The 26,053-nt window shown below is 41.3% G+C and overlaps 1 protein-coding gene across 4 annotated transcripts in view; it reads left to right on the forward strand.

The window, feature by feature from the left end:
• Positions 1-26,053, forward strand: part of CREB5 (cAMP responsive element binding protein 5) — a 607,187-nt gene that overhangs the window by 392,749 nt on the left and 188,385 nt on the right. The window contains exon 1 of one of the 4 annotated variants that reach the window (XM_077268827.1): positions 831-1,008. The exons of the other annotated variants lie outside the window; for them this stretch is intronic. Within the exon in view, the coding sequence (XP_077124942.1) occupies positions 998-1,008 (11 nt within the window). The 5' untranslated portion in view covers positions 831-997. Of the gene's footprint in view, positions 1-830; positions 1,009-26,053 lie in introns of those variants that run through there. 4 annotated transcript variants of the gene reach the window in all.

Consider the following 26,053-nt stretch of genomic DNA (forward strand, 5'->3'; position numbering starts at 1 on the left):
GTTCTGGTGGTTGTACCTTTCAGGTGACCTATCAATTTTAAGCCTATTTATCAGTCTAAATGTAAAACTTTTAGATAAAATAAAATAATCTTATTTTTTAACTGATGGCCTATGAATAGAGTACTAATAAAAAATAAAAAAAAATCATTATGTGACAAATATTTAACATACCAAAAGAGAAAAGCAGACAGCACCGCTAGTATTACTGGGTCTGTGCGCCGCAGGTGTGATGTGCAATTACAAGCTGTACCTCAGGATTCCGGGTGCTCCTACAGAAAAAAATTATGACGAATTCCATGGATGAAAAATTGACCCGTAGAAGCGCTGTATTAGCGCGAAACGGCCGTCGTCAGCACCTGCTATCGCACACTCCTGTTCTCACTCTCCCAGCCATGATGATTTATAATCGTTACTGAATAAAGAATGGAATTTTATAGGATCGGTGAGTGCTATCCACTTTTTTTTCATCCTTAACAAATATTTAAAGTAAGCCTATATGTGACATTGACAGTAGTAACCATCATCAGGTTTCTCAAGCTGATGGTCACTTCTGGAGCTGTTGCAGGTGTAAATATACAAATCTCTTTCCTATATAATTGATTGTTGCGAGACTTTCTTAATGTGATGTTTTTGACAGCTGTTTGGCTTTTGTGGCACTGTTTCGTCTAATGTTTATCTAGTTTCCAATGGCAATTGCACCACCAAGTTTGGAACTTCGCCTTTGGCTGTTTTGGTTACGTTGAAGTTTTTTTTCATTGCAGCTCTGCCAGAATTAAATGGTGACTTCACCAGCACTGAGCTAAAATGAGAAGGAGGGGTGGTGTGTGCACTGAGAGAGAGTGAGAGAGAGGGCCAGAGCATTACATCACCATCTGGAGGGGAATCAAATGGGAAGGATATGACTCACACAGGCTAGTTAAGCTTTGGCTCTGGTTCTACATACACTCATTCCAGGGCTCTCGTGTTCTGCTCCTCAGCAGGGAATACAGAATCAGTGATGTCCATGAGGTTAGTTGCTCATTTTTCATTTTTTTTTTTCGTTTATGAATATTTTTCTTGTATAGTTGAGAACATGCCTATGTATGCACAGTATGCCTCAAGTGACATTTCTGTGGGCACTTTGTAAGGAGTTTCGTTATTGTTGAAGGACAGAAGCAGCAGGAGGAGGAGGTAGAACACTGACTGAGCAGCACAGCGTAGAAGTTCTGCATTCCAACCAAGAGATGAGTAGTCATTAGTGGGTTAATGAGAAGGGACCAATGCTTAGTAAGTGATGTAATGTTGGCTTCGTAGCCCAGTTAAGTAATGTGAGAGTGAAAAGGGTCAGAGTTACAAAGTAGTTACCTGTTCTCCTGGGGGCTATAGTTTATTATCAGTACGAAGAACATGAACTGGCTTTAGCCTGCCATCACTAATTATTCACAGACTTCATCTTTTATCTGTTATAAGGAAAAGCCAGGTTATACTGTTGGTTTGGGAAAGAAAAAAAGAAAAAGGCATAAGATTGGGGATGTTATCACAGCTGCAAATTATTTTCTGCCACAATTGGAAAGATTAAATAGTTGAGAAAGCTGCGCACCTTCTCCCAAAGTCAAGGAGGGGGAGAAGGTGAAAGTTTAACTAGTTAATTAGAAAATGACCTTTCTGCAAAAGATTTAGCGATCATTTGTATTTATTGGACGGAGCCTCAATTCACCAGAGACATCCTGAGAGTGTGCTAATCTTACAGTGACAATGTGATCTCAGGTTTCCATTCTCGGATTGCTTTACAGTTCCTCCATTATAATCTTGGAATTTAGTTGTCACAGACTGAGAAGAAACTTTTCTTCTGCGAAACAATGACTCACCTGAGTAGTAAACAGTGGCCAGCAAAACACATTGTACATTTCTTTCTATTACTATACTATCGGTTTGCAAGTCTAGGTACTAATTTGGTGGCCGCTGCTTAATTTATGCAGACGTAATCCCTATTTGACAATTAAAACAATTCTCACCGGTAACGCCAATCAATTGCATGAATGGGAATAATGGAAATTATTAACATGTGTTGGAGAATGAGGAAGTTAGTTGGTAAACTTAATTGATGTACAGATTGAACAGAGCCGAGATTGTCAGTTGTAGTCGCATCTCGTTGTGACATAGTCTACTGTATTATCAAAATTCAGAAAGTTATAAATGGTGCGACACCAGAGAATTAACTGTCAGCTTCAGCTCTGCTTTATCTATAGAAATGAACAGGTTAATCTCTAGATGTGCTATATAAAACCTGTTGTAACTGGCAGGAGGACAAACTGTGTCTTGTTTCTTTCTTGTTGATCAGGTTCTTTCTTCTTTTTTTTTCCGTACTTTTCAACAGTTTGGTATAAGGAAATCAATGTAAAAGTGTCATTCAAAGAGAATGAACTCCGGTTCACAGCGAATCAGGATAAAGCTGGGCTTGGTGCTAAATACAATGAAGTGGTTTCTACAGACAGTGGCTGAATTCCTTGAAGCTCATCTCTGAGATGTCTTGTTGGCCTGACAAGAGCAAGACTTGTAGAGAAGGAAGTGTATTGATTGACAGATAAGCAAGTGCCTCATTCATTGCTCATGATTCTGTAGCCAGGGTCACTGTCATGGCTCGGTCTACTGCACAAACTTGTTTAGATGTACTGGAAGCAGATACAATGTGAAAGATACAAAGGTCCTTGGACTAATGCACGTGTTACAGTCATTTTCTTGTATTGAACATTAATGAGAATATCTTAAGGTCTAAAAATGATGTGCAGTGTGCAGGACTATAACCATCACATATAGAAGAATTAAGACTTGGCAAAGTTCTAGACTTGTAGTATTCTAGATCCACTATTTGTATAAATCTCAATTTTTTTATTGTAGTAAGTTTTATTTGCAGATTTTCTCCATAAGCCTTTAAATGAGATGCAGAAATTCTGCAGATATAAAGCGCATATGCAGTAAAAATCAGCACTTGCCTTTACGAATAAGGTTTTACCAAAGCTAGGTGGCAGGAAGTTTCAAAAGCAAACTAGTTTTAATTAAGACTTGATCTATCCAAAAAGTACGAAGCAGAAAAAAACATCTATGGAAAACAGCGCAAGTAAAAGAATGAGCTAATTAGTGCAGAAATTCCTGCTGAAAATCCACAGCATAAAAAATGTGCACAGATGACAGAAGAGTATCTCACATGGTGTATTATTAGTAATATAGCCGTTCTGTAGTAATACCCAACACACTTCTAATTAAGCATTTCATATATTCCACAGGTTAAATTCCCATATAATATTCTCATAAGAAAATGGGCTGCGTAATAGAAAAGTATTTAAATAATAAAACACATAAAAAATGATGTATTAATTGTATGACATCAGTATATAATATATATATATATACATTGCCACTTTGCTTTAAATCCCCAAACTCGTGATTTAGATAAAATACAAGAATAAAAATATCATGTATATTGGGATGTATAATACTTTGTTAAAAGCCCAGTTTTTCCATTTATTGCGCCTTCACGTTAACGCACTGAATTATGTTTTTTTTTTATATTTTTAAAAATTGTGAAATAAAGCCTAAGAAATATTTAGTTAAGATATATTGTTAATAAGAATTTACTGCAATGTTTGTAAGTGTAGAAAACCCTTTACTTTCTTGTATATTCCTTATAGCGACAGAGCCTATCCCTTAATGGCCTTAATAGACTTAAAATACGCACTCGCCAGACAATTTAAATGAATAATAAAAATCTGCTAAAATTATAAGTCCTGGAAACTTTTACGAGCTTTTCAAACATGTTCTTTGTTAGCACGTGAATGAAATATCCACTACAAGTACTGTACACTTTATGTATCTATTGCACCGAATGGGGTGTGAAAGTAGACATGTGTTGGAGGTTGTTTAACAACCCATTAAAGGCTGACTGCTACAAGGCTTCATTATTTAATTTTTTTTGTAAACGTTACAAAAAAGTTACGGTATATACAAGTCGCATATACTGATGTAGGAGAGTTAATTAGTCATATATGGCATTGGCAGAACGTAGTTTATCATAGCCTTAGCCCAAGCACATCATCTTCCCATCCTACCAGGAATGCAGGCCTAACGGTGTAAACCATAAACTCAGCTCCGCTACAATGAAAGTGCATTTTCTTTAGCTGAATATTCTAAAACTTGCCAGATTTTTACAATGAAATTTATATAACATTTAATCATTTTACTTCTACATTAAACTATTTATACTACACACTTTTTATTATATATAAAGTGTTATGGCTAAATCATTTTATGGAACATGAGCAGCGCCTACCCATTTACTACACAAATGATGTCGATTTTTTTTTAATAATGCATAAACTTCCCAGATGTTAGTTCTAATGTTTCTTTATGACCAAGCATTTGTTTAGATACCTTATACAGGATTTCCAGTAGTAAAATACTTGGTTGCATTCAAGCAATACATAAATGAGTGGAGGCATGCGTGTAATGTGCACTGTACACACTATACCTAGAAGACCAGTCAGCTGAGGTCACAAGCTCTGAGTAAGCCGTCCCAAGCAGAATAATGTATACAAGTGTTTTACTTACATTTCCTTCCTTTTTGTCATGAATTGTTCATCTTTTGCTTTGAAGGCGAGTAACCCCTAATATTACCAGCAATCATTCTCTTGTTGTGGATTTCCATCCTCCTGTTCCAAACGTCTACAAGGAAAGTTCATATTCAGTTTCAAGCTATAACTTTTCATAATTTATTGTTGTACATGTACTCGTGTATTCTAGCACTGGTCTTGGCCAGTTTTGCACCAAGATGAAATATTTTAGTGCAAAACCATATAGGGGGTTGGACACAATGACCCTTTAGATCCCTCTCCAACTCTAACATTCTATCATTCTATGATCTGTTCCTCACATGGCTGCACACCAACATGGAGCCTAAAATAAACTACAAGTGTGGGCCCTGGAAGGGATGGTGTGCTTTGGATAATTCTTTCTTAATAGGCCAGTTTTATATGGTCCATCGACACGCACCATGCTCGAATCAGAATACCCTGCTCAACCCCCAGGTTCCCTGACCTAAGTTACCTGCCTCCTATGAGCCTCTGTGGCAGTTAGCTCAGGTCAGGAGACTCGGCAGTGTGATCGAAGCACAGTCCATGTTTCATGAACATGTGAAACTGGCCTAAGAAGTATCCCAGCAAAATAAACTAACCGCAGTTATGGTTGGAATTACGGTGATCACGTGTATATGAGAGCACCTTATAAGTGATCACTTGCATTGCAACACTACCACAGGGCAAATGGAGCATTACATGGTGCACATTGATTTCACAACAATCTTTGTGTAATGAATATCTGGTCGTCCAAAAAGAAATTGAACTTTTTTCTTCTGTTCTATGCTCCGTCTAATTACAAGAGGATCCAAATGAGATTGCCCCCCCATTATATCAGGCTGCCATAATCAGGTTCTTGAAAGTGAGGGGGTTTTTTTAACCTTTTTTAGAGTTGTGCACCACTCTGTACCAGGGGTGGACAGCGACAGAGTTGGATTCCATGTATCAGAACAACTATATGGGCCTTTTGCAGTCCAATAGCTCATCATAATGCACCTGATTTAGTTGTGCAAGTGGGTGTCTTTATCTCTTGGGTCCATGATTATACCAATGATATGTCTGCCCTTGCTCTGTACCCAACATATAGATTACACAATTGTCCATGTGTCCACCAGAAACTAACACACACCACCTAAATAACTTCAACATGGATAAAGGTTCTAATGACTAGAAATATGGCCTTGAAGATATATTTTTTTCAGATACCCCACTATTAACTCATTCTGATATTGCTTGTAGCACGTGCAGTGCCCCCTCACCACAATTATCTCACCAACAGACATCACAACATATGTGACCATGTGGAAAAGAGGAACCGGTAGAAATAATAGTAATGTAACTAAATTTGTAGGATTAGGAAGTGTTTTGAGGCTGTAGTAATCTTGCATATTGATAATTGTTAATGCATTCTGATATCGTCATTTTATAGTCATCGTGTTTCAATGGACAGCACACAGATGCAACATGGATGGCATTCCTGTGCTGACTTCTAGAAATGCAGACATTCTTTAGAAAGGGAGAGTTTGGTCTGCAAATTGGACCAAAGTAGAAAATGGCTCCATTTTCGGAGTCTTCCATCTAACTATTGACTTCAATAAGGCAAATGGAGTCTAAAACATGTAACTTTCTCCTCTGTTTAAAATGAAGTAAAGTCGACATTCTGTCTGTTATGATAGGGCTAGCGGAACGCACCTAATGAAAGTATATATTTATTAGGATAGATGCGTTCGCAGCCTGGGGTCCACCGTGCAGGAGAACCTGCTGCTAGTAAATAGCAGAACTAATGGCAGTGTTAGCTAACTCTGTTACTTCACAGAGCAGCCGTGAACACAAAGCGCTGCGCCCTGTTAGACTCCACAGAGGCACAGGTTAACTGTCTAAACTAGAGCAGTCAGTGGTCTTGCACGCACATGAAACTCCTCGCCGGTGGTGCCAGCATTCTAGGGGCTTATTTCAGCCAGGTCCCTGAACACACAAGCATACGAACTCCTCGCCGGAGGTGCCAGCATTCTAGGGGCTTATTTCAGCCGGGTCCCTGAACACACACATACAAGACCACACTGGCGCAAAGTACATAAATGAAGCAATACTAGCGCATGGCCGTGCGGCCATGCAAGCCTTGTATAGCTGCAGCAAGTAAAAGACCTTCCCAGAAGGACCAATGAGAGGCTGCCATACCTGAGCATGTGACCCTAAATCTCCACTGAGAGATCTTGCCCTGGGCATGCTCAGTGTGTGCCAAGCAGGACTTAGTCCTAGCACCTACAGGACCTTCCTGAAAGGACCAATGGACTTAGCTGCAGTATCTGACCATGTGACCCTCGATCTCCACTGAGAGATCTTACTCAGGGCATGCTCAGAACGAGAAGAGCAGGACTTAGTCCCAGAAGTGTCTGCTCGCCGCTGCCCAGCACTGACTTCAATGGCAGAAGCAGGAAAAGCAGCAGTAACTCTTTGTACAGAGTGGGACTGAGCAAGACGCTGGGACCGATGTCTCCGCTGAGCAGGCTCCACTGCGGCAGGAGAAAAATGGGAGACCGCAGCGGAGATGGCCCGAGATTCCCCCTGTGCAGAGGTGGGAACTCGACCCCTAACACTGTCCTCCTTGATTGAGGAATTTTATTACGAAACCCGTCAGATGGTTTGATATCTTTTTATGGCCATTTATGCAGATGTGACTTTAATAAAGAATTGATTCTAGGAGGACAGAGAGCCGACTTTTCGCCAGTTTGGATTTTACCTTCATTCCTGCTCAGGCTGCTGTGCACCCAGATGTTATTGCTGCTGGTGTCGACTCATGAGTAGTGATGAGTAGTGTTGAGCATTCCGATACCGCAAGTATCGGGTATCGGCCGATACTTGCGGGTATCGGAATTCCGATACCGAGATCCGATACTTTTGTGGTATCGGGTATCGGTATCGAAACAACATTAATGTGTAAAATAAAGAATTAAAATAAAAAATATTGCTATACTCACCTCTCCGACGCAGCCTGGACCTCACCGAGGGAACCGGCAGCGTTCTTTGCTTAAAATGCGCGCGTTTACTTCCTTCCGTGACGTCACGGCTTGTGATTGGTCGCGTGCCGCCCATGTGGCCGCGACGCGACCAATCACAGCAAGCCGTGACGTAATTTTCAGGTCCTCAATGCCTAATTCTAGGCATTCAGGATTTTAAAATTACGATCCGGCTTGTGATTGGTCGCGTCGCGGTCACATGGGCGACTCGACCAATCACAAGCCGTGACGTCACGGGAGGCAGGAAACGCGCGCTTTTTAAAATTACGTCACGGCTTGTGATTGGTTGCGTGCCGCCCATGTGACCGCGACGCGACCAATCACAGCAAGCCGTGACGTAATTTCAGGTCCTCAATGCAGAATTAGGCATACAGGACCTGAAATTACGTCACGGCTTGCTGTGATTGGTCGCGTCGCGGCCACATGGGCGGCACGTGACCAATCACAAGCCGTGACGTCACGGAAGGAAGTAAACGCGCGCATTTTAAGCAAAGAACGCTGCCGGTTCCCTCGGTGAGGTCCAGGCTGCGTCGGAGAGGTGAGTATAGCAATATTTTTTATTTTAATTCTTTATTTTACACATTAATATGGATCCCAGGGCCTGAAGGAGAGTTTCCTCTCCTTCAGACCCTGGGAACTATCAGGGATACCGTCCGATATTTGAGTCCCATTGACTTGTATTGGTATCGGGTATCGGTATCGGATTAGATCCGATACTTTGCCGGTATCGGCCGATACTTTCCGATACCGATACTTTCAAGTATCGGACGGTATCGCTCAACACTAGTGATGAGCAAATATACTCATTACTCGAGATTTCCCGAGCACGCTCGGGTGTCCTCCGAGTATTTTTTAGCGCTTGGAAATTAAGTCTTTATTGCCGCAGCTGAATAATTTACATCTGCTAGCCAGCATAAGTACATGTGGGGATTCCCTAGCAACCAGGCGACCCCCACATGTACTTATGCTGGCTAACAGATGTAAATCATTCAGCTGCGGCCATAAAAAATGAATTTCCGAGCACTAAAAAATACTCAGAGGACCCCCATGCATGCTAGGGAAATCTCGAGTAACGAGTATATTCGCTCATCACTAGTCGTGAGCTGTCCCATTAGTTGTTGGATTTCTCCTCTGTTTGAATTTCTTCAGTCAATGTCCATTTTTTGTCGTTGCACACAGTAGTTTGGTTGCGTGCGCTATTGTTTCTGACAAAAAGAGCACTGATTCTGATAAAACGAAAGTCAAACAGGGGACAAATTACATGTCAGGCTCCATTTGCCTCATTGAAGGCAACGACTACTTTAGGAGAATATCTGAATAGTCGCTAAGACAAAGCTATTGACCATGCTGGCTTCTATAAGGATGTTAAAAGTGGTCAGATTCTTTCAGGCTGAGGATTCGGCATCATATAGTGTCAGATTCAGGAAGGGGTTGTCATGTAATGTAAGTAGTCAGACAGCTTGTGATGTGATGACCTTGGTATGGTGTCAAATAACTAAATAATGTGGCACCTCACCAGAGGATCACAGTTATAGCCTACGGTCATACAAGCAATGAGTCTCTTTCAAAAGATTCGGATTGATTATGGTAATGACAATCTGATCAAACATGGCCAATGTATATGCTAATGTGAGTGAGCCTTTATTTTGTGCCCTAAGCAGATATGCGTCGTTGTCTGGATAGTCATTGTACAGCACTAGTAGCGAGTGTTATTATATTGGATCATTAATAAGTGTATTGTACTTCAGAAAAGTTGTGTAATGCAGATGCTTTCAACATCTACTCACTATCAGCTGAAAACAGAGGAAATAAACTGCTGATGTGCACAAGTTCTATGGCCGACTGATACTTTCTTTTTAGCTATGTATCAAATGATTTACGGCCCATTGTTTGTTGGCTGGTTATGGGTGTTCTTTTGAGACAGCAATGTAAAATTGAGCTATGTGGATCTAAGCTTATGGCCAATGTTATGTTAATGATATATTAAGAACACGTGAAACATATTATGCTTTTTTACTTGAGGTGTAATTTTTCGTTGCATTAGTCTTCACTGTATGTTGTCCGTGATGTAAAACTTAAATCTCATCTGTTGGTTTAGGTCTAAAATTAGAAATTTGGTTTTCTACATACAGATGCCTGGAATGCACAAGGGTGTCAACAGATGATACTTAGATGTACATATCGCTCCAGTCTCTGTGAATTGGCTGTAGAGGTGACGTCACAACTAGAGTTCACATCACCGATGCAGCCAATCGCTAAGCTCAGCGGCTCATTCTGTCTACATCAGCAGAGCTGCTGAGCTCAGTGATTGACAGAAGCGGTGATGTAAGTTGTAGTCATGATGTCATTGCTGCAGCCAAAACACAGAGACCATATCAGTGGAGGAGGGCCAGCACTGGACTCGGGAAGGGTGATTACTATCTGTGTTTGTTGTTTTAGACGTATTCCATTTTTGTCCTCCAGTTTTTTAATGACACCCATGTGAAGGGTCTCTCTTAAGTGGTTATGCACTACTGTGTATATATATATATATATATATATATATATATATATATATATATAAATACCTACCGGCGGTTGCTTAAAGGGGTTTTCTTATGAATAAAGTTAATTTTAATCAGCATTTTAATCAATAGATCTTGAAATAATAATAAAAAATGTTACTGTGTTGAGATAATCTTATAAATGTGCCCCTGCTGTGTCATACCTCCCAACTTTCGAGGAAGGGAAAGAGGGACAAATCCAGCGGCATGCGCAGCGTGCCGCGGCAAATTTTAGGCCACACCTCTGACCACACCCATTTCACAACTAGTCACGCCCCAACCACACCCATTTTGCACTTCTGATCACAATGTTTCGCAAACAATAATTATAAACAAAAAAATATGGCCACACATGATGCTCCATACTATATAATGGCCCCAAATGATGCTGCGTACAGTGTACTGGCCCCATGTGATGCTCCATACAGTATAATGGGCCCACATGATGCTCCATACTGTATATTGGCCACACAGTGCTCCATACTGTATAATGGCCACACAGTGCTCCATACTGTATAATGGCCACACATGATGCCCCATACTGTATAATGGCCACATGATGCTCCATACTGTATAATGGCCACATGATGCTCCATACTGTATAATGGCCATTGGCCTCACATGATGCTCCATACTGTATAACGGCCACACATGATGCTCCATACTGTATAATGGCCACACAGTTCTCCAAACTGTATAATGATCCCACATGATGCTTAATACTGTATAATGACCCCCCCTCCTGTATGCATGGCTCATATTCCCCCTGTATGCATGGCTCATATTCCCCCTCCCCCTGTATGCATGGCTCATATTCCCCCCCCTGTATGCATGGCTCATATTCCCCCCCTCCTGTATGCATGGCTCATATTTCCCCCTCCTGTATGCATGGCTCATATTCCCCCCCTCCTGTATGCATGGCTCATATTTTCCCTCTTGTATGCATGGCTCATATTCACCCTCCCCCTGTATGCATGGCTCATATTCCCCCTGTATGCATGGCTCATATTTCCCCCTCCTGCATGCATGGCTCATATTCCCCCCTCCCCCCTGTATGCACGGCTCATATTTCCCCCTCCTGTATGCATGACTCATATTTCCCCCCTGTATGCATGGCTCATCTCTCCACCCCACCCCACCCCCCGCTCCCATCTTGAATGGCGCAGCTTACCATCTTCCTTCATCCCCCCTACCCTGTCCCCCGTCCCTCATACTTACCTGTTCCTCACCGCACGGCCGCGCCGACATCCTTCTCACTCTGTAAACAAATCCAAAAAATAGGTTAAACCGCACCCTATGTCCCTTATAGCCTTCCTAGGCCTGTGGACGCAAGTCCTTGCCAGGGGGTCAGCCCAGCTAAAAAGTGCTTGATAAAGGTTTATACCGAAACGTCGCCGCAGTTGGCAGATTAAAGCTGTAAGTTTTTTCTTATCACTGACCGTTGTGGCGCTGTCCTCTTTTTTACATTATGGATTGATCCTTCTCACTCTGTCCTGACTCCCGGCGCAGCACCTTCTTCCTGCGTGAGCGGTCATGTGATACCGCTCATTAAGGTCATGAATATGCGCATATTCATGACCTTAATGAGCGGTACAACGTGACCGCTCATTCAGGAGCGCTGCAGAAGCCGAGACCAGGCATCGCTGGAGCAGGGTGAGTATCGTCTTCAAGGAGGGTGGGTGGGAGGCAGCCAGGCGGGCGGGGGGACGAGGTCAGTCGGGAGGTGACCCAGCTTTTATAAAAAAAAAAAAAACAACAACAAACCTTGCTCAGGTGCCGCCCCCTGCATTGTCCCTGCATGTGATACGGCCCTGCCGGGTGATGTACACACCTCCCAACCAGTGCGGGACAACTAATGTCCCGCTCGGGATCACGGGGCTGACTGTCAAAATTGGGATAGACCCGCTGGATCCGGGATGGTTGGGAGGTATGCTGTGTACTGTGTAATGGCTGTGTCTGACCGTGCAGGAACATGGTCTGATCATATCACATCTCCTGTGCAGGGGAGGATGGAAAAAAAAGTATACAGACAGAACAGCACGACATCCAATTGTGGAACTTATTTTTATTCAAAGATCTATTAAAATGCACTTTGTTCGTGGGAAAACCTCTTTAATGGTTGCAGATGCCAAGTGACATATCTCACCTGGAGAGGCAGCCCCGAAGCCTGGCACTGATCCGATAATTGAGTATGTTTTTTATTTACATTTTTGAAGCACCGTGTGCCCAATAATGAAGCTCTTAATGTAGTGGACAACCTTTTAGGACATAAGGAAAGCAAAATTACTTTGAGTTTATGATAAAATCATTCAGTTGCAAAAATCTTCATCCTTTTCTAAGACTACTATTACATTATTAAAGAGAAAGTTCAATTAGAATAATGCTGGAGAAGATTTGATATACATAGACGGGGGCTGCTGATTTGTGCTATTTGTTGTACAATAGTATGGGCTTGTATTGTGGCATAGGAATTATAGCGGTTAGTATAGTATGAGCACTAGTACTAACTTGTAATTAAGACGGATTTAAAGGTGTTGTTGAGGAACAAGAAAAATATCCAAAATCAGCAACAGCAAAAAAAATAAAACAATAATTTCCAAATAATTCCCTAGCAGCCTGAACGATCTTCACTCACTGGAATCACATCTATGGCCAAGTAACTTGGATGTACAGACCGTGACCACTGCAGCAAAGTAAACAAAGACTGACAGGGACAGTAGATTTAACATTTTTTAAAGCCCCTTTAAATTCTAAAAGTGTTGCCATAAGAGCATTTCCTCTACCTTTCCAGACATACCTTTTATAAAGTGTAAAATGTACTCACACCTATGAAAAGAAGCCCGTGAGAAGTTTGTAAAGGTCATTTAGAGTAATGTCTGGGAAACTTAAGTTGGCAAATAAAATTATGGAAACCTGGCAATACTTAATGGGAGGCTTAATATACCAATATGAAGTCAAGAAGCAACATAATTAGATCAATGACATATAAGACCCCTGATTTTTCCAACCCACAAACCTATAGAAAATGATTTAGGATAAAATAGTTCAACTTTAACGAGCAAGTAATTACTTTAAAGTTCATTTGAGCGGAAAGGTATGTAATATGTCACGTAGACTCATGTACTTTACAGTATGTGGCCACATACCTATACTAAGTCCTGGTCTGTAAAATGATATACATTCTAAAAAAATGTATTATTGAAAATGACTTGGCCTAATACTCAAATGTATATAAAAATGTAGTTATCCAAGGCAAAATTAAAAATGACTGGTTTACAATTTTTGGTGAGTTTTACATGTATTTATTAGGGAAGCACTTTGACTTGGGATGTCTCCATTTGCTTCTCAGTTAGCCACTCAGAAGACATGTGTATTCTGCTGACATATAAGAGTCTAATAATAATTACAAACTGAGGATAATGCAATTTGGTAATATGTTGGTTAGGATGCCACAAAATTATATAACAAAAAGCAAATGCAATGGATTGTGTGTTCGCGTCTCAGACTTGGAAATGTCTCACCTCTGGTTACACTGATATAATATCAAGTAAAAGGAACGGGACAAAAAAATTATCCAAACGGGTTTTTTGGAGGGGACATCCCGACATTATTGCATGGCGCATTATACAGTATATCCCACATTATTTCACATCTAACGTGGTAGTGGTAAGCGATCCTACCATGCACTGAACATTTCTCTATAGCAAAAGTGGAATTCTATCCACTGATCGCTGTTGAGGATCAATGAGTCAATGACGTTCTTCCCCGGCATGTTTACTAAGCTGCAAGAACTGTGCTCCTCTGTGGAACAAGGTCCCTTTATATTCTGTCTTAAATATTTTGTAATTAGTTTAATGGTTTACTAACGGATCCGTCTATAGTCTGAAGGTCAACTCTGCAAAGAAATTTCCTTAAATTCTGTTTTTAGTTGGTACAGAAATACCAAATGTTGAAGGCACATTAATGTACAACAGTTTCTGGATAAAGTAAATGTTTTTTTCAAGGAAAAGGTGCGGGCGCCTGTATTCAGTATCGGTCATTGACTAATGCCAAGTTCTCACTCAGAGGAACACAGTACAGAAAACATGGAGGAAGTGACTGCTGAAAACTTCATCATTTTTTAGAAATTAACTCTGAAACTTAATGATTTAAAGGAAATCTGTGATAAGGTATTTGCTTTGTTATCTAAGAGTAGCATGCTATCTGAGCTACCTGGAACAGTTTGGATAAAATCCATTGTTTCTGCTGCAGATCTAGCAGTGCTCAGCATGCTGAGACTTGTATAACACCGCCCACACCCCTGCTCAGCCCTTTAGTCACATTTACATAATTTAACATATGATAACATTTTAATACTAGAAGCTAGGACCATCCTGGAGAGGGTCACCTTGATGTGATGACTTTTTTTTAATCAAAATTATGTTAACTAAGTACCCTATATTATTTTCATCCACTATTGCTGTATATTATTCCAGTTATGTACATCAGAAAAGTGGTATATTTGCAGATCAGACAGTGACAAAGGTTTCCTTGAAGTTCATATTAAAGGTCCTCATACATATTAGACTAAAGTCGTCTGAACCTGCTGACATTGGCCAATAGTCTAATGCAGAGGTCCCAAACCATTCTGACTTTGAGAGCCACATTCAGCTATGATAGAGAGTCATGAGCCACATCCAGCCCTGAGAGAGGGTTGCGAGCCACATCCAGCTCTTAGAGAGGGTTGCGAGCCACATCCAGCTCTGAGAGAGGGTCGCGAGCCACATCCAGCTCTGAGAAAGGGTCGCTAGCCATATCCAGCTCTGAGAGGGTCGCGAGCCACATCCAGCTCTGAGAGAGGGTTGCGAGCCACATCCAGCTCTGAGAGAGGGTCACGAGCCACATCCAGCTCTGAGAGAGGGTCGCGAGCCACATCCAGCTCTGAGAGAGGGTCACGAGCCACATCCAGCTCTGAAAGGGTCGCGAGCCACATCCAGCTCTTAGAGAGGGTCGCGAGCCACATCCAGCTCTGAGAAGGTTGCGGGCCACATCCAGCTCTGAGAGGGTTGCGAGCAACATCCAGCTCCTGCCCCACTCACAGTAGTGACACGCAGAGCCCCCTTTACCAGTGTAATGACAGCCAAAGCTTTTCCACTGAAATCACACCAAGGCAGTATGCTGAGCTCCAGTTTTTCCTATCCTACCCCCATTCAGATCCGCTCTTCTGTGCAGGCCTACACACACAGCTCTGTATTGATTTTATGCAATAGCAGAGTGTATAATGGCCACATAAGGATGCAGTCACATATCCATGTAAAATGTCCGAGGCCTACCAGATTTTTTTTTATTGGACAGCACATGGACCCATTGAGTTAAATGGATCTATTCCGAAATCAGTTAAAAAGACGGACTCGAGAGTGAAATTCTTTAAACTCACAGCATATCTTATTATGATCCAATTTTGAGGATCAGAATAGGATATTCTCAACGGGTCTGTGTGCTCTCTGATAAAAAATCAGGCAGCACGCCAAAACTTCATCAGGCAGCACGCCGACACTTTGCACAGATGTGTGAGTACTGCCTGAAGTTATATTTACAGGGGTGTAGCTGTACGAGAAAGGCAAGAGGCATTAGTTGCACCAAAGGCTCCTCTACCTGTTCTATAAGTAACACACAATCTTAGGCCGGTGTCACACTTGCAACTGCAATGCGAGAAACTCACGTGAGTCTCTCGCCTCAATACCCAGCACTGCCGCCAGTTTTTCGGACCGGAGCGTTCAGCTGCATAGAAATATATGCAGCCGCACACTCCAGTCCCGAGTGCCAGTGGCAGTGCTGGCAACTGAGGCGAGAGACTCGCGTGAATTTCTCGCATTGCAGTTGCAAGTGTGACCCCGGCCTTACAGTTTTTCTACTGGGGTCCAGGACCTTCAATTTACACCTCTGTGGGAACGTAGAACGGTACTTTAATATTGATGGCCTATTCTTAGGATAGGTCAACAATATCAGATTGATGCGTACAGATTTATGTTTTTTATATATTTAATAATTAATACATTTTAATCATTGCAAATATTTGACTATCTCTAAAACACAGGCAATTTTTTCTGCCTTGTTTCATCTGAAGTTTGCAAAATGTAACATTATACAAGTAGAAAGCACATTTGCAATGTATCAACCTGCTTCTTTATGTCTTAGTCCTTGTTTATTTATTTAGCTTATGAAATGCATTATCATATTTCTTCCTATTGCCAGGCCAAGTATGTAAAGTATGTTTCCAATAAAACAGATAGGCATAACTTAATAAAGATGTGGTGTTCATTTCCAGAAAAAAAAAAACTCTGGCTCCAGACCAAAAGAAACCTAAATATTTTGCCAGCAGTTTGCAGTTTACAGTAATCCCAGCATATTTCCCTTATTTCTTATATCTCTTCCTAAAACATATGCCTGTATCCTCAAACATAAGTCAACAGAGAGCAGGCAGACAGTGAGATAAAGGTTGGGGGTGAGAGGTTTATTGTTTCAGCAGAGCTGAGGTTAGTCATTCAAGATGCTGATAACTGTTGTTTGACTGATACCAAGTGACACCGACTTGGGTCACTTATATTTAAAATTGCTTTTATTAATATTTTATGTAAATTGGCACAAATCAAACATTTTGCATAAAGAGACCATAAACATGTGGTTATTTTTTTTCTTTGAAAGTCATTTATAGTAAATGTACCTATCTTTCTAAGTTCATGGAAATTTGCAGTATAAATATCAGGCCCATTTTATCAAAACCAGCATTGTTCACACCAGTATTGATGATGAAATATGCTAGAATTAGACACTCCTGATTGATGAAGAGTCATATACCTCTTCATCAATCAGGAGTACCGGATGAGTGGCGTGTGCCTCGTCACAAATCCTACTCCAGACCTTGCTTAAGTAAGATTTGTGGCGTAGTGATGAATTTGTCATGAATTTGATGAGTGGAGGTCGCCATGCCCAAGTCCTACTCCAGCTCCACTCATTTTGGTGGAGCTGGAAAAAAGAAGTTGCAAAATTTAGGCAGCTCCAAGTTGTGCTTAAATTTTGCAACTTTTCGAAGTTTTTACGCCAGCTTAAAAGTTTTGAGGAATCGGGCCAATAGAGCAGGCTTTATTACAGTAAAGGTCTAATAAAATGCTTAAGAAATGTTATCTTATAAAGTAATGGCATATAGCCTTATTATTGTGGGAGTCTGACCTCTAGGATCCCCACCAATTCCAATAATGAAGAGAATGTGATACTTGTATACTGCTGCTTCTTCTCAGTTTTCCCTGTACAGCAGAACTTCCAGCCACCTGAATGTGCAGGCAATTGTAGCCAAGCCAACCCCTATAGCAAAGACATTAGACTATACTACACTATACTAGAGCTGCATCCTAAATTATTCTTCAAAGATCTTTAAGGTCGGATGCCCAGATCCCCACCATTAACAAAGTAAAGTCATATTTTACTGATAAAATTAGGAAACCCCCTTTATAACATGTTTTTTCTGCTTATGGTGTACCTTGAATTATTAAAGTAGTTGCCTTCTCTCAGAAAATCTTGGTCACAAGCACACAAATCACATGTAACTCAACCATTCCTGGGTCCAGCACTGAGTCTCCATTGTTGTTCTCAGTGTCTAATATTGGCTGTGGCACTAACGTAACGTTGACAACATTAATAAGATGATTGAGGAGTCGGAGCAGATCTTGGATTTACAAAGTCGAGGTACAGCTTCGGCCTATCGTTCTACACTTCCGCTCCCACCTTTCAGGTTCAATGGACACCATGACAAATACCGTGGATTCAGACTATACTTGCAAACTCTGCTCACTCCACTTCTGCCAGACTGAAAGTGCTGTGTATTATTATGCTACAGACATGTAAAGCTATAGCCTGGGCAAGTCCTCTTATTAAATCTCATGATACTTGTCTTGATGACTTGGAGACCTTCCTAGCAGCCAGGAGCCAAGTATTTGATGACCCTAAACATATGGCAGCAGCAGAAGCTATAATAATGGCTCCATGTCAGGGCATCGATTTTTAGAACGGACTGTCCAGTGAACTTAAAAATAATATAGAATGGGCTGCTACTCCCACAGATTTTGATGATTTTGTTCACCTTTACATTTTCATGGTCTTGGATATCAGAGAGAAGACTAGTGAACTTGCAATTAGTTTAGTCCCCTAACATCAACCGCTTTTTATCTTCTCCAACCATCGAGGCTAGAGACTTTGAAACAAAGAATTTTCATGTATCGTAAGTTGAATATATGCAGCTTAACAGCCTATTAACACGTGAAAGTACTGATAGAATAGAGTGAAGGCTTCTGGAAAATCAGTGCTTCTATTGTGGAAAATCTGTTCACTTCCTTATCATTTGTCAAAGTTGACTACATAGAACAATAGCAACGGTAGCAGATCCCAACCTCTCTGATGAAGAATCAGTTTTCTTTCTGAACCAGTGTCACCAATGAATTAAGCTATCCATCAATTTCCTACATTGCACCTAACGTTAAAAAAGAAAAAAAGAAGACTCTCATTACCTAACAAGTTTCAAATTGAGTCTCACTGGATTTCCAACCCTTGGTGGACTCGGAAGCAAATGTACATTTTTGGGACATTTCTTATGCTAAAAAAAAAGTAGTGACATTTCAAGAGACATTTTTTCATCTATTATTTTGGAAACTATAGATGGACCCCAACTGAGCTCAGGCCCAAGTTAATCAAGAGACAACCTCTGGAGATATTTGTGGACCCTAATTACCATGAGGTTTTCTCATTCTTATTAATTTTTTCTCCATATTTTTCATCTTCCTGGGGTTGACATGGTTGCAAGCTCAAAAAACCCACAATTTTGGAGTGTCTACTCCACTGGTTGTCCACTCCCCACAGACTTTACTAAAACTCCTTCACAAAGAAGTTGTACAGGACCTTGAAGCATTTTTTAAATTACCATCTGTATACAAAGAATTTGCTGATGTATGTGAGAAGAAAAAATATTGCAAACCTCCTCCATATCTACTCTATGATTGTACAATTGAACTGTTGCCAGGAACAGCTATACTTTTCAGAAGCATTCTGTATAGTCATTGGTAGGCCAGAAATTAAAAGCTTTCAAAGAATACATTGATGAAAATTTATCTAAAGGGTTTTTTCATCCATCATCATCAGTAGCAGCAGGTGCACCTATATGATTTGTCAAAAATAAAAATGGTTCTTAAAGAGCCTGTGTTGATTACATCGAAGGGAATCTGTCAGCAAGTTTTGCTATATATTCTGAGGACAGCGTCATGCAGGGTTTGAAATACTGAATTCAGTGATGTGTCACTTAGTAGGCTGTGTGCTGTTGTTTACACTGAAGGTGTTATCACCAGGACATTATCTCTAACAGGACTGAAGCTCACGCACCTGCTAGACCTGCCACGCCCCCTCCTTTAATAAGCAGATCGCTGTCAATAGACAATGTATACAGAAAGCTGTGGTGTGGGCAGGGACAGCTTTCTGAGCTCTGCTAAATGCTACATCTAGAAACTCTGACTGTGTCACAACTACTGCACCCAGTAAACTAAGTAATACAGTGTTGGAATGCAGCTCCCAGGTGAGGTACCAAAAACCTGGTGACAGAGTCCCTTTAAGTTACTTTAAGATACTCTTCCATTAATCCATGAATTGTCAGAGTTCGCCATGCAAAAATGTTCACCAAATTGGCTCTTCAAGGCACATATAACTGCCGATGATGAATTTGAAACAGTATTTAGTTCACATTATGGACATTACGAGTATGTAGTCATGTCTTTTGGACTTTGCAATGCTCTTGAAACATTCAAGCATTTTGTTAAGAACATTTTCAGAAACTTGCTAGATCAATTTGTGGTCATTTTGTGGTAATTTATCTGAATGGTATGACAATCTTTTCTAATTCTGTAGAGGATAATCAGAATCATGTGAAAACTCTTTTGGAGAATCTAAGAACACATCAACTCTGTATTAGGCTGGAGAAATATGAATTTTAGTGGTCAAATTATCTAAAAGATATAAGCGAATATGCTTCTTCTCGTAGCACCTGTGCCATGTATGAACGCCCCCAAAGATTAATATTGAGACTAATGCGGCCTTTGTTAATTCCACCTCATTCTTGGGGGGGTCCATATTTATGTACTTTATTACACTTTACATAACCGGGTGCCTCTAGTAGTCACCTACAATCCAAATCTGGAGGTGCTAAGGGGAGCTGCACGGAAATTACAACCTTTACTATAAAAAGATGCCCGCTTACAATCCATTTTTCCAAACCCCCCACTACTGTGTTTTAGGCAGCCCCCAAATCTAAGAAGTATCATTGTCAGAAGCTCCCTGTCCTCTCCAACAGCTGAAGGTACTTTTCCTTGCAACCATGAAAAATGTAAAAACTGTCCACTTATAATGACCACGGACAAGATAAAGATCCCCAATTCACATCAGGACTACAAGATACCAGGTACTTTCAGCTGCGTCACTTCTAATGTGGTGTATTTAATTATTTGTACTAAATGTCCAACTGGGGGTCTGTATGTGAGGAGACAGGGCAAAAGCTTAGAACAAGAATGAATTCTCACCGCCACACAATAAGAGAAAAAAGAATGGATCTACCTGTGGAAAAACATTTTTGTATCCCAGGTCACAGCACCATGGACATGAAATTACTTGTATTAACCCCTTAATCCCATATGACGTACTATACCGTCGAGGTGGGGTGGGCCTTAATTCCCGGTGACGGTATAGTACGTCATACGCGATCGGCCGCGCTCACGGGGGGAGCGCGGCCGATCGCGGCCGGGTGTCGGCTGCATATCGCAGCTGACATCCGGCACTATGTGCCAGGAGCGGTCACGGACCGCCCCCGGCACATTAACCCCCGGCACACCGCGATCAAACATGATCGCGGTGTACCGGCGGTACAGGGAAGCATCGCGCAGGGAGGGGGCTCCCTGCGGGCTTCCCTGAGACGATCGGTACAAGGTGATGTACTCACCTCGTACCGAACGTCTTCTCCCTGCAGGCCCCGGATCCAAAATGGCCGAGGGGCTGTATCCGGGTCCTGCAGGGAGCACTTCCGGGTCGGAGCAGGCTGCAGATGAAAGCTGCAGCCTGCTCCGATGAAAGTATGATCACGGATCTGATAGAGTGCTGTGCACACTATCAGATCTGCGATCTGTGATGTCCCCCCCTGGGACAAAGTAAAAAAGTAAAAAAAAAAATTTCCACATGTGTAAAAAAAAAAAAAAATAATTCCTAAATAAATAATAATAAAAAAAAAAATATTATTCCCATAAATACATTTCTTTATCTAAAAAAAACAAACAAAAACAATAAAAGTACACATATTTAGTATCGCCGCGTCCGTAACGACCCAACCTATAAAACTGGCCCACTAGTTAACCCCTTCAGTAAACACCGTAAGAAAAAAAAAAAAAAAACGAGGCAAAAAACAACGCTTTATTACCATACCGCCGAACAAAAAGTAGAATAACACGCGATCAAAAAGACGGATATAAATAACCATGTTACCGCTGAAAACGTCATCTTGTCCCGCAAAAAACGAGCCGCCATGCAGCATCATCAGCAAAAAAATAAAAAAGTTATAGTCCTCAGAATAAAGCGATGCCAAAATAATTATTTTTTCTATAAAATAGTTTTTATCGTATAAAAGCGTCAAAACATAAAAAAATGATATAAATGAGGTATCGCTGTAATCGTACTGACCCGAAGAATAAAACTGCTTTATCAATTTTACCAAGCGCAGAACGGTATAAACGCCTCTCCCAAAAGAAATTCATGAATAGCTGGTTTTTGGTTATTCTGCCTCACAAAAATCGGAATAAAAAGTGATAAAAAATGGGCACGTGTCCGAAAATGTTACCAATAAAAACGTCAACTCGTCCCGCAAAAAACAAGACCTCACATGACTCTGTGGACCAAAATGTGGAAAAATTATAGGTCTCAAAATGTGGAGACGCAAAAACTTTTTTGCTATAAAAAGCGTCTTTTAGTCTGGTTTCACACTTGCGTTTTTATCTGCATGCGTTTTTTAAAAAAACCGCATGTGTGAAAAAATGCATGTAAACGCGGTAAAACGCATGCGTTTTTATAGAAAAACACAAGAAAACAAGAAAAAAACAAAAAACCCTAACCCTACCCCTAACCCTACCCCTAACCTGAAATACGTGGCACTGAAATACGTGGCACTGAAATATACGTTTATATACGTATATACGTATATAAGTGCCACGATATTTCAGTGGCCACGTATATAAGTGCCACGTATTTAAGTGCCACGTATTTAAGTGCCACGTATTTAAGTGCCACGTATTTAAGTGCCACGTATTTCAGTGCCACGTATTTCAGTGCCACGTATTTCAGTGCCACGTATTTCAGTGCCACGTATTTCAGTGCCACGTATTTTTCAGTGCCTGAAATACGTGGCACTGAAATACGTGGCACTGAAATACGTGGCACTGAAATATCGTGGCACTGAAATATCGTGGCACTGAAATATCGTGGCACTGAAGTATTTACGTGCCACGTATTTTTCAGTGCCTGAAATACGTGGCACTGAAATACGTGGCACTGAAATACGTGGCACTGAAATACGTGGCACTGAAATATACGTTTATATACGTATATACGTATATAAGTGCCACGATATTTCAGTGGCCACGTATTTAAGTGCCACGTATTTAAGTGCCACGTATTTAAGTGCCACGTATTTACGTGCCACGTATTTACGTGCCACGTATTTTTCAGTGCCTGAAATACGTGGCACTGAAATACGTGGCACTGAAATACGTGGCACTGAAAAACTGTGGCACTGAAATACTGTGGCACTGAAATATCGTGGCACTTAAATACGTGGCACTTAAATACGTGGCACTTAAATACGTGGCACTTAAATACGTGGCACTTAAATACGTGGCACTTAAATACGTGGCACTTATATACGTGGCACTTATATACGTGGCACTTATATACGTGGCACTTATATACGTGGCACTTATGACTGTCAGAAAATGTTCAGTAAACGGTTAGGGGTAGGGTTTCAGGTAGAATTGGGGAGTTTCCACTGTTCAGGCACATCAGGGGCTCTCCAAACGCGACATGGCGTCCAATCTCAATTCCAGCCAATTCTGCGTTGAAAAAGTAAAACAGTGCTCCTTCCCTTCCGAGCTCTCCCGTGCGTCCAAAAAGGGGTTTACCCCAACATATGGGGTATCAGCGTACTAGGGACAAATTGAACAACAACTTCTGGGGTCCAAGTTCTCTTGTTATCCTTGGGAAAATAAAAATTTGGGGGGCTAAAAATCATTTTTGTGGGAAAAAAAATATGTTTTATTTTCACGGCTCTGCGTTGTAAACTGTAGTGAAACACTTGGGGGTTCAAAGTTCTCACAACACATCTAGATAAGTTCCTTGGGAGGTCTAGTTTCCAATATGGGGTCACTTGTGGGGGGTTTGTACTGTTTGGGTACATCAGGGGCTCTGCAAATGCAACGTGACGCCTGCAGACCAATCCATTTAAGTCTGCATTCCAAATGGCGCTCCTTCCCTTCCGAGCTCTGTCATGCGCCCAAACAGTGGTTCCCCCCCACATAGGGGGTATCAGCGTACTCAGGACAAATTGGACAACAACTTTTAGGGTCCAATTTATCCTGATACCCTTGTGAAAATACAAAACTGGGGGCTAAAAAATCATTTTTGTGAAAAAGAAAAATAATTTTTATTTTCACGGCTCTGCGTTATAAACTGTAGTGAAACACTTGGGGGTTCAAAGTTCTCACAACACATCTAGATAAGTTCCTTGGGGGGTCTAGTTTCCAATATGGGGTCACTTGTGGGGGGTTTGTACTGTTTGGGTACATCAGGGGCTCTGCAAATGCAACGTGACGCCTGCAGACCAATCCATTTAAGTCTGAATTCCAAATGGCGCTCCTTCCCTTCCGAGCTCTGTCATGCGCCCAAACAGTGGTTCCCCCCCACATAGGGGGTATCAGCGTACTCAGGACAAATTGGACAACAACTTTTAGGGTCCAATTTATCCTGATACCCTTGTGAAAATACAAAACTGGGGGCTAAATTTCATTTTTGTGAAAAAAAAAATAAAATTATTTTCACGGCTCTGCGTTATAAACTGTAGTGAAACACTTGGGGGTTCAAAGTTCTCACAACACATCTAGATAAGTTCCTTGGGAGGTCTAGTTTCCAATATGGGGTCACTTGTGGGGGGTTTGTACTGTTTGGGTACATCAGGGGCTCTGCAAATGCAACGTGACGCCTGCAGACCAATCCATTTAAGTCTGCATTCCAAATGGCGCTCCTTCCCTTCCGAGCTCTGTCATGCGCCCAAACAGTGGTTCCCCCCCACATAGGGGGTATCAGCGTACTCAGGACAAATTGGACAACAACTTTTAGGGTCCAATTTATCCTGATACCCTTGTGAAAATACAAAACTGGGGGCTAAAAAATCATTTTTGTGAAAAAGAAAAATAATTTTTATTTTCACGGCTCTGCGTTATAAACTGTAGTGAAACACTTGGGGGTTCAAAGTTCTCACAACACATCTAGATAAGTTCCTTGGGGGGTCTAGTTTCCAATATGGGGTCACTTGTGGGGGGTTTGTACTGTTTGGGTACATCAGGGGCTCTGCAAATGCAACGTGACGCCTGCAGACCAATCCATTTAAGTCTGCATTCCAAATGGCGCTCCTTCCCTTCCGAGCTCTGTCATGCGCCCAAACAGTGGTCCCTCCCCACAAATGGGGTATCAGCGTACTCCAGACAAATTGGACAACAACTTTTGGGGTCCAATTTATCCTGATACCCTTGTGAAAATACAAAACTGGGGGCTAAAAAATCATTTTTGTGAAAAAAAAAAATAATTTTTATTTTCACGGCTCTGCGTTATAAACTGTAGTGAAACACTTGGGGGTTCAAAGCTCTCAAAACACATCTAGATAAGTTCCTTAGGGGGTCTACTTTCCAAAATGGTGTCACTTGTGGGGGGGTTTAATGTTTAGGCACATCAGGGGCTCTCCAAACGCAACATGGCATCCCATCTTAATTCCAGTCAATTTTGCATTGAAAAGTAAAATAGCGCTTCTTCCCTTCTGAGCTCTGCTATGCGCCCAAACAATGGTTTACACCCACATATGGGGTATCGTCGTACTCAGGACAAATTGCACAACAACTTTTGTGGTCTAATTTCTTCTCTTACCCTTGGGGAAATAAAAAAATGGGGGTGAAAAGATCATTTTTGTGAAAAAATATGATTTTTTATTTTTACGGCTCTGCATTATAAACTTCTGTGAAGCACTTGTTGGGTCAAAGTGCTCAACACACATCTAGATAAGTTCCTTAAGGGGTCTACTTTCCAAAATGGTGTCACTCGTGGGGGGTTTCAATGTTTAGGCACATTAGGGGCTCTCCAAACGCAACATGGCGTCCCATCTCAATTCCAGTCAATTTTGCATTGAAAAGTCAAATGGCGCTCCTTCCCTTCTGAGCTCTGCCCTGCGCCCAAACAATGGTTTACACCCACATATGGGGTATCAGTGTACTCAGGACAAATTGCACAACAATTTTTGTGGTCCAATTTCTTCTCTTACCCTTGGGAAAATAAAAAATTGGGGGTGAAAAGATCATTTTTGTGAAAAAATATGATTTTTTATTTTTACGGCTCTGCATTATAAACTTCTGTAAAGCACTTGTTGGGTCAAAGTGCTCACCACACATCTAGATAAGTTCCTTAGGGGGTCTACTTTCCAAAATGGTGTCACTTGTTAGGGGTTTCAATGTTTAGGCACATCAAGGGCTCTCTAAATGCAACATGGCGTCCCATCTCAATTCCAGTCAATTTT

This window comes from Ranitomeya variabilis, chromosome 6 (assembly GCF_051348905.1).
Source record: "Ranitomeya variabilis isolate aRanVar5 chromosome 6, aRanVar5.hap1, whole genome shotgun sequence".
Classification (NCBI taxonomy): domain Eukaryota; kingdom Metazoa; phylum Chordata; class Amphibia; order Anura; family Dendrobatidae; genus Ranitomeya; species Ranitomeya variabilis.